This window comes from Ctenocephalides felis, unplaced genomic scaffold, assembly GCF_003426905.1.
Source record: "Ctenocephalides felis isolate EL2017-DRISC unplaced genomic scaffold, ASM342690v1 CF-g0.4_SCAFFOLD_03571, whole genome shotgun sequence".
Lineage (NCBI taxonomy): Eukaryota > Metazoa > Arthropoda > Insecta > Siphonaptera > Pulicidae > Ctenocephalides > Ctenocephalides felis.
In genome coordinates, this window is record NW_020539725.1 from 58846141 (window position 1) to 58859870 (window position 13730).

The 13730-nt window shown below is 28.6% G+C and overlaps 1 protein-coding gene across 1 annotated transcript in view; it reads left to right on the forward strand.

The window, feature by feature from the left end:
* Window positions 1-3164: 3164 nt before the first annotated feature.
* The window catches only part of LOC113386385 (transcription factor Sp9-like), a 71611-nt gene continuing 61045 nt past the window's right edge, over window positions 3165-13730 (forward strand). The window contains exon 1 of the mRNA XM_026624167.1: window positions 3165-3323. Coding sequence (XP_026479952.1) covers window positions 3165-3323 — 159 coding nt within the window. The remainder of the gene's footprint in view (window positions 3324-13730) is intronic.

The window sequence follows — 13730 nt, forward strand, 5'->3', positions numbered from 1 at the left end:
ATGACTCATAAAATGAGTAATAAAATTGTTGTACTATTCACAGCGGGCCAAACGAATTTTTTTATATTATTTTAACTTTTTTATATTTTTTATAACTTTTTAATAAAAAAAGCTGTAACAATACAATTGGATTATATAGAAACTGCCACCTAACATTTATTTTGCTCATTTTTTTCATTTAAATTTTTTTCAATAGCAACCGAGGCACTACATATAGAAAAGTTGCATATATATTGTAAAATTATAATTAATGGTATTATTAATTACGGCTTACTTGTGAATAAATCAATAAACAAATTTGACAAACGTTTTGAGCATCTCATCATCAGTGTACGCCAAGATATAGACCTGCAAAAAGTGCTTTAATTTTTAAAAAATGTATTTTTAAAGGCCGCTTTTTTAGAACATGCACCGTATCCTGATAAACTATAAATAGTACAGCATCAACCTTGCGGTTATTAGGCCCATTACTAAGGCCCATCGTGATATATAATAAAATGTCGAAAATGATACAGCACATACTTTTAATTTCATTCATTATAGATAGTACAGCTGTCCAAAGAGTAGGTAACTTCATATTCTTACTTAATGAGATATCCAAATTAATAAAATTAGATACAACACCGTTGTTGAACTATATATAGAAAAGCTGGCCAATGGGTTACATTAAATTACCAATTCAAAAATTTCTTAATTCACAATAAGCCTAAAAAACGTGCCAAACTATAAATAGTACAGCTGGCCGACAAATGACTCCGCATTATTAACCCGCCGGGCGATGCGTTTAATCTGCAAATCTTTTCATGTAACATTTACACCTTGTAACTACATACATATATACATACTACATACATATATACATACATACATACATCCATACATACATGCATACATGCATGCATATATGTATATACATATTACCTTTTGCGCACGCACGAACCAACCACGCCTTCGGCCGCGTTCGCGAAGACCCAACCCTCCAATATGGCAAAGAGGGAGACGGGGATATTGGCCAGCGCACTCTTTCGCTCATGCGTACAAGATAGACAGAGATGGGGACAATGTTATATGGTGTAAAGCGAGAGAGAGAGATATGGATTGGGACTATGACGATGTCGATCACGATCACGATCACGGTTCGGTTATTCGAAATTATAGGCCTTTTGCATATTTGGTGACCCACATATATGGACAGGATGATTTCAGGATGAAACCTCAGGAATAATATAATTTTGAATATAATGTAGGGGGAAGTCCCGTAACGCCGGACGGCACCAAGGACCGGACACTCTATTTAACACGTATTATTTAAGCGAGTATAAATCTTTTCATTTCAAAATACAAGTGAAAGGGGCGCAGGGGGCACACAGGTGCAGGATCACGCGCCAAGACTCCTGTGACGCACACGGTCACGGCGGGAGCAACCCTTTTCTGTTTTAGGCGCAAAATCACAGCGCCACCTAAATATCAATGGAAGTAATTCTAGCATATTTATGCATTTACATTTGAGTGATATGCAAAGATAAAAGTTGTACTTGATTGTTATCCGTAAAATGGTAAAATATCATTAGATCTTTTAACGAATTTTAGTAGGTGCCATCAAATGAACGAAAATGTCGTTCTGAAAACGAAAAATGGTGACTTTTTTTGCAATATCTAAGAATATTTGACAAAGACACATATGCAGACATTCCAGAGTTGTAGAGATGGCTACTTATGTGATCAATGCAGGCTAGGTGCCACTGTTTAAAATCATATTTTTTGATAGCAAAGTTTGATTGATAGTATTAATTGTTTTTTAGTAAAGATTGCGGTTTTGTTAATTTAGTTTGATTTCTAACTTTGTTATCTACCATAAGTTATAATTTAATAAACATTTCGTAAAATATTTTTTGATTTATTTATAAATAACCTTAGGTGTACGCCACTTGGGGACTTCCCCTTAACGAATAAACTTGTCGGCCAGCTATACTGCTTATCTTTCGGCACGTTTAAAACGTTTATATTGGCCAGTTGCACTAATTTCTAGTATATGAGCTATCTTTGTTTTAGACTTTTTATCACTTTTCATCAGTTACTAATATTGGCCCACTGTGCTTATTTATTATTGATTAAGATGAATAACTCATTGGCCAGCTGTACTATTTATAGTTTATTAGACATTTATTAGCCTTAATTGAAATAATCATATGATGCAACTCATTGGCAAGCCGTACAAGTAAGCTGTAATTAATAAATAATACCATTAATTATAATTTTACAATATATATTTATTTATACTTGACGCGTAGAAAAATCCTGAAGGTGCACAAAGTCAAACAACCGAAATATATGATTTACCTACATAAATTGATCAAAATTAAACTTTTTTCATTTTAATGTTAATATCTAATTATTTACTATCAACGAGTCAACAAATATCAAAATGACGATAACTGACCTGAAGATAACTAAAATCAAACAAACGAAACGTTAACTAAAAAAATTCAATTCCTTAAAGCTAAAAATATCGAACCATCCTCTTCGCCTGATTCTCAAACTTCAATAAAACTTTATAAGAACTCTACTTCAAGACCCTCCCAATAGCCCCACACCTGCCCCACCACTGACCGAGTCACTCGCACCAATCACGACGCTCACAGAAGCCCCAACGACCAATCGCGACCCTCGTTTGCCCTTTTTCTCCTTCCAACGCGTTTTCCTTCCCACTTTCAAGAAATTCGAAAAGGGAACACTTTAGTCTCGAAAACGCCGTCAGAGCGCGCGCATGTTATAATATATAGTGTCAACAAATAAAAAAAATAGTTGCTAAAGTGGAAAAAATATATAAATAAATAATTAATAAAGTGATGAGTAATTTAATAAAAATAATAAACTACAATTAAAGAAATGTGTGGACAAAATAATGCACAAAAGTAAAAAAACTTTGTCCAAAAATTAAAATTTTCCTAAAACACATCACTGAAGTTCAAACAACTCATTTAGTGCTTTTACAGTTAAAAATCTATAATCACTGACTATCACTGCTGCCTGATGCAAAAATGTAACAACCCTAAATTTTTACCATCCAGTGTTCAAGTGTGAATCTACAAAATAATGATAAAAACAATTTAATCCCTCTTGTGTTTTTTACTAGTTTTTTTTTGTTTACGAACTTTTCTACCATGTTGACAGACATTTCGCCGACGCATGCCATATACGGTACTCAAATGATACCGGGAATGAATGGCATAAACGGTATCAACGGTATCAATGGCATAAACGGTATTAATTCATTCAATATGAACATGAATGTCAATATACCGACGCCGAGGAATAGTGTGGTGAGTGATAGGATAATATTGGTAATATTATTATTATACACTAACGAGGAGAAGAGAACACTTTAAAATATTATAGGCTTATGAGAAGTGGTTTAATTATAGAGATGATTTGAAATTGTACAGTGTTTCATATTGTTTCTACCTTTTGCGTTCGTATTCACAAATGAGAGCGTTAAAAATGATTTAAGCGTACTTTTAATGCTAAAAGTAACTAATAATAAAAATGAGTTGTGTTTTACACTTTTCCTAAGATAATATACGTAGCTAGAATAATTATTTTTAAAAACTATTAAAATAAAAGAGCAAGCTTATTTGAGAGTGTGAATATATATTTAGGCACTATTTTACGTGTTTAAGTCTAACAGAAGAGGGATGTTAGAAACTACGTTTATTAACAAAAAATTAGTTTAATAAGATACGATTTCGCAAAACGTCTACTAGAACCAACGCATTTTACTTTATATAAAATGATAGGACAATTTTTATTAAAAGTTTTGATTAGTTTTGGATACACCCATTTTTTAAAAAAAAATCTCTAATGCCGTGCGTTTCGACATAAATATATAACGTTCTCAGTAATATTTTAATGAAGAGTGTACATACATTTATTTGTGCATACATAACTATTACTAAATTTGTGTATGTTACAAATAAATTTATTTACGCTTTTTATAAAATTTTCTTTGAGAATGATTTAAAATTGCATGTCGAAACGTCTGAGGATTAAATGTATTATTAAACTAGATTACCCGACAGACGTTGTACTTGTACTTATGTTTACAATTCAAAAGTTCCATTTTTTTAATAACACTACAGTCTATTTTGAAAAAAATGAAATAACACCACTGAGAGGAATGTCATCCCCACGGGGAAATAGCAAATAAGTCTGAATTATTTTCATTTTTGAACTTGAGAGTAAGATAAACCTAATTTGCCTTGCCTTGTGTAAATATTCCGTATCCGATAGCAACAATATGAAAATACTAACGTTTGTATGTGAAAAAGAAAAGGGCTGTTTTAGGGTTTTCCGGCAATTATTCGATTTTTTCTCGCCGTAAAAACCATCCTTGGACTTTAACGAACATTTTAAAAAAAGAATTGGCCAAATTGGTCCAGGCGTTGTTGAGTTATGCGCTTACCAACAAATTTTGCATTCATTTTTATATATAAGATTTAAAAAGCTATGTGTTGCAAAGTTTTAATTCGCAGTGAAATGTGCTACTAATCCTTACATTGACAAAACTGACCCTAGCCTATCTTCGCACTTAACATATTTCTACATCCTTATCTTATTTTTTCACACAAATTGTTATGTTACAATAAAAAAAAACTATTCGCACCATTATCAAGTAAAACGAGCAAATGGTACTCTGTCGGTTGTGGTAAAATCCTCTCATACCACATGCTGTTCTTTGAGTGTTTTGTACCGCCCGCTGGTACCAAAATAAATACATTTTTATACACACACACAAATATTGTTTTCAAAATTGTGTTTGTATAATGTTTAATGTATGTATTAATGGTGGTGCCGTCGCCACATGACGTCCGAATCAAAAAGCGCAAACAAATCGTTTCGGCTACCGTAAAAACGGAATTAATAAACACTTTTATGAATGTATGAAAAAATTCATCACTGGGGATGACATGATATTGTGTATCGAAACGTCTGGTGATATAGATTTTCAAAAAATTTGGTTTTAGTAATTTTGAGTAATTTTTATTAGTGCTAATTGTACGGATTTAATTAATAAGATGAGATATGTTTTTTTTACTTTTTCACCCGCAGTTTTGAAAAAAGCTGCATTAGATACGTATAATATTTGACAAATTTGTAGCTAGATATAAATCTTTCTTTTAAGTCTGTGATTTTTTACTATAAAATTAGTTTCTGCACCAAAAGAACATAAAAAGTTATACGCAAGCAATTGTGTATCATTCGTAAAGTGTGAGACAACAAGAAAAAAAATTAGATGATTATGGTGCTGGTTGTGGTAAATCTGCAGGTACCAAATAAATATAAAAACTTACATAGAGTATTTTTTTCTAAAATAATTATTGCAAATGCTTATTGCAAATTATTGAAATTATATTAGTAAAATATATTTTTATATACAAATTTACACGATTTAACCGACGGACTTGCAACATACGAAGATTTTAACATCCGGATTTATATTTAATATTACAAAATTTATTTCTATTTTGTACTGTATATTTTACCCTTAATATTTCATGCAAAACATATACAAGTAAACTTGACTCTATAAAAACATAATACTAATAATAATATGACTAAAACCATTAAAAGACACAATACAAACGTTGTTAATTTATCTAGCTACAAATTTGTCAAATATTTTTACTTAGTTTAGCTTGAGCTACAGTTAAAAATGAAAAATATGCACCAGATTTCATTAAATCCTTCTACACATACTTAGTAATAAGTACATTTTTATAAGTATACTTTTATAAACTTTTACACAATTTCATTGAAAGATAAGTATAAAATATTTCTTGTAAAATTATCTAGCTACATATATAGTAATTGCCAAATATAGTAATTGTAGCAAAGATAGTAATTACCTTTTCTAGCTTTTTGTAGCTATTTTAAGAAATTTAAAAAACTATTACTTTATGTTATTGCGAATTGTACGATTTTAAAAATTATTTCTAAGTACAAATACTTATTATACAACTTTGTAGTATGTGAAAGATTTATTGTCACAAGATGAAAAAATAATAAATTATTTTAAAGCTAAGACCAAATATGTTAAAATTTAGTTTAGCAATAATACTTTAAATGCAATCATGAATTCTGAATACAAATCTTTATTATGTATGTCGACCAGAGCGCAAAATCTATTATTTATTTATTATAAAAGGTATAATTCAATGAAATTTCCGCTTCAAATGCAAAAATCTGCATTTGTTTCCTTTATGCCAAAATTTGCACAAAAACTTGTTCTAAATGGTTCTATTTTGTTGTCATCGTCGAAAAATCCAGTGGTAATCCCTTGTAAAGCCCTCGAGGGCACAATGGGGCTCGAAGACTTAAATACTTAATCCGATGCGCTTTTGGGATCAGAATTTAAGCCCCCTTGAAGGGAAATATTATTTATACATTTATATTTACATTTACAAGCACAAGGATCACCACTTTTGTAATTGAAATAAATAGTTGGATTACAACTCTTGGATAAAATAGTTATCTTATGATTGAGCAGTCGCGAAACTGTCAATTACTAGAACCTAACCTCCAAATGGACCGAATGTCAAAATATAACATTAGTTATATTATTATATGGTTATACACATTATATTATTACAATATTCAATATAGTCTTTGAAGTTGACAAGAACTACAGTAAATAGTCTTAAAGTATAGAAATAACAAAATTTTGACGATTTTGACTCACATAATATATTTAATTTTATATTTTTCCCTTACACGTGTTTCATCTAAAATGTCCTCACAAATAAATTTAAATAGCAAACGAGTGCCGAACGAAACGAGTGAGTCCTTTTTGACACTTTTTTTTCAAAAGGATCCTTTTTGACACAATTAGTTCCGTCGGCGTCTTTTTTGAAATTTCAGAAATTCGCAAGAAGAAACCTTCTAGAGAAAAAAAAGGTCCCTTTTGGCAAGTGCTACAAAAAGGACATACAGGAACATAAAAGACTTTTGTGTAAACGATTACAATTGTTACATGTAATTTTGAAAATTTGTCACACGGGAGGAAATCGAGAATGATGAAAAAAATTTTAATCAATTTTTATTAATACAAATACTATTGATTTGTATGAAAAACTTATAGAACACATATATAACTACGGAATACTTTTTTATTCTAGCTATTGCAAAAGCTAGTTTAGAAGCTACAGCTAAAATAGTAAAAAAAATGCGCTATGTTGTATTAATTCCTTTTTTTATCAACTTTAGGCGTAACCTTAATAATTTTTTTTATAAATACAAATATTCATTATATGAATTTGCACCATATGAAAGATTTATAGATAATTTATTTAGCTACAACTTTATTAAATAACACAATTATCAATTATAGTTTTTTATGAGTTACAGGTAAATTAATAAAAAAAACTACTACTTCTACTTCTTATCTTCATGCGTACTGTTTGATTTTATTAAACTTTTAAAAATATAAAATATTTATAGCACAAGTTTGTGTTATATGTATAAATTGTTGCAAATTTATCTAGTTACAAATTTGTCAAATATTATGGCTATCTATTTTAGTTATTTTTAGAGTTTAAGCTAAAAATGTGGAAGAACGCGTTAAATTTTATGAATTTCTTCTCGATCCACTTTAGGCTAAAGTTAAAAATATAAATATAGTATAAAAAATGTTATTTTGCTGTTTTTTTGGAAAAATAGTAACATTTTACTCTATAATCTAAATGTAGTACCAAATCATTCAGGACGTCTTCTTAAAATAATCTTACAACCTTCGAAAATAAAAATAAAATTTATTTCAGTTTTTGGATCGCGCCAAAAGATTCAAAACGACATGTAACTATGATCAAATACATTTTTTTTGTTTCGGGCTTTTGAGAATACAAAACTTCAATTCTCAATCCAGAGCACAATTTTTTTTTTACCTACTCCAGTTAGCCACAAAAAAGGTGACCCCCGTGACAAATACGATTTGTAAAGATCACCAGAAAAAAACCCGAAAAAAATATGTTTTTCAAAAGACGAAAAAAAACTTTTGACTTTTAAGAAGCCGTCACTAATTTAATTCGATGTATATAGTTTTATACAAATGCATACATACACACATGAGGGCATTTGGGACCCTGAATTTGGATTCATTAATCATTATCAGGTTCAGGAAATAGGATAAAAAATTCCGTTAGGATTAACGTTTATTTAAATAAACTTTATGTTTTTAACGCATATAATTAATATTTTCTTGTTATTCGATAATCGATATTAAAATAATCGATGACGTCATTATTAAACATGTTTACACATCCTGGATTATCATGTTATTTTTTTATCAGGCGATAGAATCTGATAAGAATCACGTGTTAATACGATAGTGACATCACAATTTGTACATGAATCAAATTATACATATACATATACATATATACACATATATACATATGTATATATATACATATACATGTACATGTACATTTATAAATAATTTGTGTACAAATGTGCAGGTACGATTTGTCATCAATAATTGATTACGTAAATGCCTTATGGTCTTTATATATACATCAATAAATACCTATACACATTTATACATTTATACATGTATATATATACACATATGTATAAATATATATTTGTATAAAGTGTGTATCATTAAAAGAATGACTATGTTCGAAAGAACTAATGATTGTACTTTAACGCATTTATATATGTATATATATATATATATGTATATATATATATATATATGTATATATATATATATTCAACAAATAAAAATTACATTATTTTTTATAAATAAGTCACACTTTGTTGCACCAACTAATTAATAGACAATTTTAATATTTCATCTCCATATGGACTCAGTATACTTTGATATTGGTTATGTATCTTGTACAGAACCCCAATAGTTAATTTCATCCATCAATAATATTTTCGTATAAGGTTCATCGAGACCTTTTAAATGATACCCCACACGATATATTTAACGCGAAACGTTAAATATATCTTTAGACCGACACTTTATTAGACCCATTGCACTGTATATAGTTCAACCATATGGCTTTAAAAATTTTATAGTCAATGTTTTTTATTGATCTTATAACCTCAATCAGGACAACTTCTCAAAGCTCTCTCCGAAAAATTGCAACTATCAAATTATTTATAATTTTTTATGTAAACAAAAAAAAATTGTATTTGACCATTGCTCCATGATCCAAAAAATTGAAATAAAGATTTTTATTTTCGAAGCTTGTAAGATTATTTTTTTAAGACGTCCTGAATGATTTGGTACTACATTTATATTATAGAGTAAAATGTTACTATTTTTCTTTCTATTTATACTATATTTATATTTTTAACTTTAACATTTGGTTAATTTCTAGTTTTTCAACATTTTTAGCTTTAGCTCTAAAAATAACTAAAATAGATAGCCATAATATTTGACAAATTTGTAACTAGATAAATTTGCAACAATTTATACATATAACACAAATTTGTGCAATAAATATTTTAAATTTTTAAAAATTTAATGGATTCAAACAGTACGCATGAAGATAAGAAGTAGAAGTAGTAGTTTTTTTTACTAATTTAGCTGTAACTCATAAAATAACTATAATACCTAATTGTGTTATTTAACAAATTTGTGGCTAAATAAATAAATAAAATTATCTATAAATCTTTCATAAGATGCAAAGCCTCTGTATATAGTTCAACAAGTAGTGCATGTATTTATTAAAAATTCTGTAACTTTTAAACGGTAACTCTGATTCAAATGCAATATTCTATAAATTTGAACAAAATTAAATATTCCATAAGATTGTTTAATATTATAATACCCTACAGCAACTGGGTGTATTTTAAAATCGAGGTTGAATATATTAGCAAATTAATCGGATATTGACAATAGTTGGATATTGATATGGTTAAAGGCAATAAATTTGAATTTGAAATAAAATAATCTACAAATTGTGTAATAATTTAAATCCCTATAGCAACTCGGTATACTATATATATCTTTTCCAAAAAAAATCGTAAAACGAGCGTCTCCATCCATCCAAGGCATTTTGTTTCCTCGTCGTCGGATTTCGTTCTTTTGATCAACTCGATATTATCCATCAGATGGATGTCCCTAAAACATACTTGGTTTGTGTGTGTGTGTGTGTATGTATGTCTATGTTCGTAGAAAGGTTCCGACCCGTCGTAGAAAATTACCCCACTCAAATTACCCTCAAATTACCCTCAAGGGTCTCTGTGTGACTTTTTGATTTTCGATACACGAGATGGTAAAGTTTGGAAAAGAGAGATTAGTTGAAGATCTGGTGGAAAGTTTTGGAATAGAAAACTCAGACTAGCTGTGAAATTTTGCCTTAAGGCAAGTGAAAACTGAGATTTAGCTATTTGTCCAAACCTAGTTTTACAATTGTATCAAACGATTCAGAATCACTTGAAACGCCAAGTAAACTAATCGAATTTTCTGTTAAAAATATAAACAGTAATAAAAGTTGTTTGAGCCAATTAGCTATTAATAAAAAATTATAAATAATTTTAGTTACAATTTTTTAGAGAAAATTCCGAGACGTTGTCAAATGATTGTCAATGATTGAGGTCATAAGATCAATAAAAAAACATTGATTATAAAAATTTTAAAGCCATATTGTTTCGGCTATAAACCTAGCCATCATTTTATGGTATAAAAAACATTTTTTTTACTAAAATATTCAACAAGAGTAAGTTGAAATGAACTTACTTACAGTTGTTGACCTCATTATTCATTATTATTGTGGTATAATATATATAGGTCAAACTAGCTTAAATTTCCATAAAACACACCTAAAAAGAATCCGGAAAATCATATTTCTGTCAATCTCAAAGTTGCTAAATTTCAATTCTTAAGACAAAATGCCACTTACACCTATTCTTTAATAATTTAGGGCCATTTAGTAGTACGGTACCTTAAATAGTTTTCGGGTTAATCATATCCGAATTACGATGGAATTTTATATATTCTTTAATTCGATTTGGCCTGTAGGAATTTTAACAAAAAATTTGACAAATGTATATATATACATATGTATGTAGGTATGTATGTATGTATAAATATTTGTGTTTGTATAAAACACATTAACGAATTTAATGTGACATCACAGCCGACATGGCTAATGATAGAATCGCGTGTTTTAACACATTCTCTTATAAATATTATATATATATATATATATATATATATATATATAGGGGATGACGGGGCTAAATATATAAATCTAAGTAGGTGCACCTACGTAATCTGTAAGAAGTTACACTAACGAATAATTTCAAAAAAAAAAAAATATTTTAATACATTATTTATTTTATAAAAGGAACAGAAAAATAACATATCAACGTGTGTTAATAGAGACGGACAGAATTATCTATCTGATATCAAGCAGTAGTTATTTTAACGATTATACATATAAGTTTGAAAAGTTTTTGATCAAATTTGAGGGTTCGCGTAAATTTTTGTCATTGTTACTTGATTAATTTAGATTAATTAGCATTTTTCACAAATTGATATCAAGCAGTAGTAAATTTTTACAATTTTGCAGCAGTTCTGTTAGTTTTAAAGTAATTAAAGTAAACTATCTTGAGGTAACAGATAAAGATAATCACGTCATAATTATAAGTTTTTTCTTAGCGTCGAAATAAAAATATTATATACTAATTTGTGCAAAATCGTAGGTACTTCTGAAATTTATAATTGTTTTCATGAAAGTATCTTTAGAGAAAATTATAGCAACAACTTTTATATTACAGTAAAATAACAGAGTATGATTAAATATTCAGCAATAAAAAAAACTCAGGTCTCTAGAAAAACTTTTTAAAAGGACAATAGTCATTTTCACTCTTGTAAATGAATGAAACACTTTTATCCTAACTAATTCGTATTGTAAATATGATAGCTCCGGTCTCCTCTACATGGAAACTCCGAAATTCCATCACGATATTATTTATACATAGAAATTTGTATATATGTAGATATATATATATATACATATATATATATATATATATGTGTATTTATGTATTGAAAGTTTTCGAGTGTATCCTAATTATGTCCTTTTACACAAAAAATCCACTTTTAAAATAATTAACTTTTGTGCCATTAGTAGAAATTCTAGGTATCGTCTTTTTTCGTTCGAAAAAAAGGTAATGAAGACAGTCAAGTTCTTTTATACAAAAATAAATTTACTTTAATAAAAAAATCTTTGTATAAATAAAAAGTGACGAGAATTTGTTAAAACCTGATAACGCGTGCAAATAAAATTCAAATGCCGTTTGTTAGTCTAACTTAAAATATTATCCAGGTGAAAAAATATAATTGACATCGCTGCAACTTGATACCAACTCCAATTACCTTTTAACCACAATACCACGACCTCTGCGAAAATAACTTTGGAGATAATTATCTCGAACTCTATCGATCAAATCGATTACACTCGGGACTGATCGATAAGATCGTAGATTATCGAATCAATTATCGATAATTCGACACGACCCCGTAGTAGACTTAGATTTAATCGCAAATCTATCTGAGGGTGCAGAATAATGAAAAAAACAGGGCCGCATTAGACAATCTGTACTGGCTTGTATGTATGTCTCAATTCAAGGATCGAGTTCAAAATATGAAGTTTAAAGTATTTTTTGTACAAATTTTTGTTTAAAAAGTTTAAAAATGGAGTATGCAGGAATTTAGGAAATTTAATAGGCTTGTTAATTACATATTATGATTTATATGTGTTGGAATAAGTTATAAGCGTATTATTACAAAAACTAATAAAAATGCTCAGGATTTATACTGGACTAGTCTAATAATAAGCAATATGATGTTTGGAGTACTTTATACATATTTAGTACATCATGTACAACCCATCGCGTGTATTTTTCTTAGCATTATTATTATTATTATTATTATTATTAATGTCTGCATTTTTCATAATAACCACATGTCAGTATAAATTATATTATATATGTATGTATATTTATTTTTATTCTTTCCTCTCTAATATGACTTAATTTAAAAATAAGCAAACTCTTAGCCAGAGTAATGAACCGATAAATTGTTTTAAACCAGGAGACCGTAACCATAACCACATAACCACACCACGTGGTAGTGTTGACCACAACATTTCGGTTTCATGCATTTGTAAACACCCACTGGTAAAAGTAATACGAAATATTTATAAATTTCAATAGGGTTGCTTTAAGGTGTTAGGTAATATTTAAAGAGTGATTAATTTTGAACAAATTTGTTGAATACATCATTCATATTAAACGAATGGTTTTAAAATTATGACAAATGTTACATTAGTATTAGTACATCATTTTTTCATTATCTCCTTTATTTACAACTGGTTAAGTTTTTCGTATACTTTTTCCATAAGAAATGGAAATATTTTGGAAATTTCTTATTTAACTTATCGATTTTAGTATTTGTGCTTGTTGTGGACATATTAAAGTATAACATACTGAAATTACAACATTCTACAACTGAAAGTATTTAAAAAAAATTACAACATTATTCTAATATCAGTGATAAGTAAAGTTTTTCCTGTACTTTTTCCATAACAAATGGAAATATTTTGGAAATTTCTTAGTAAACTTATTGATTTTATTATTTGTGCTTGTTGTAGACATATTATAGTACAACATACTGAAATTACAACATTCTACAGCAAACGAAAGTATTT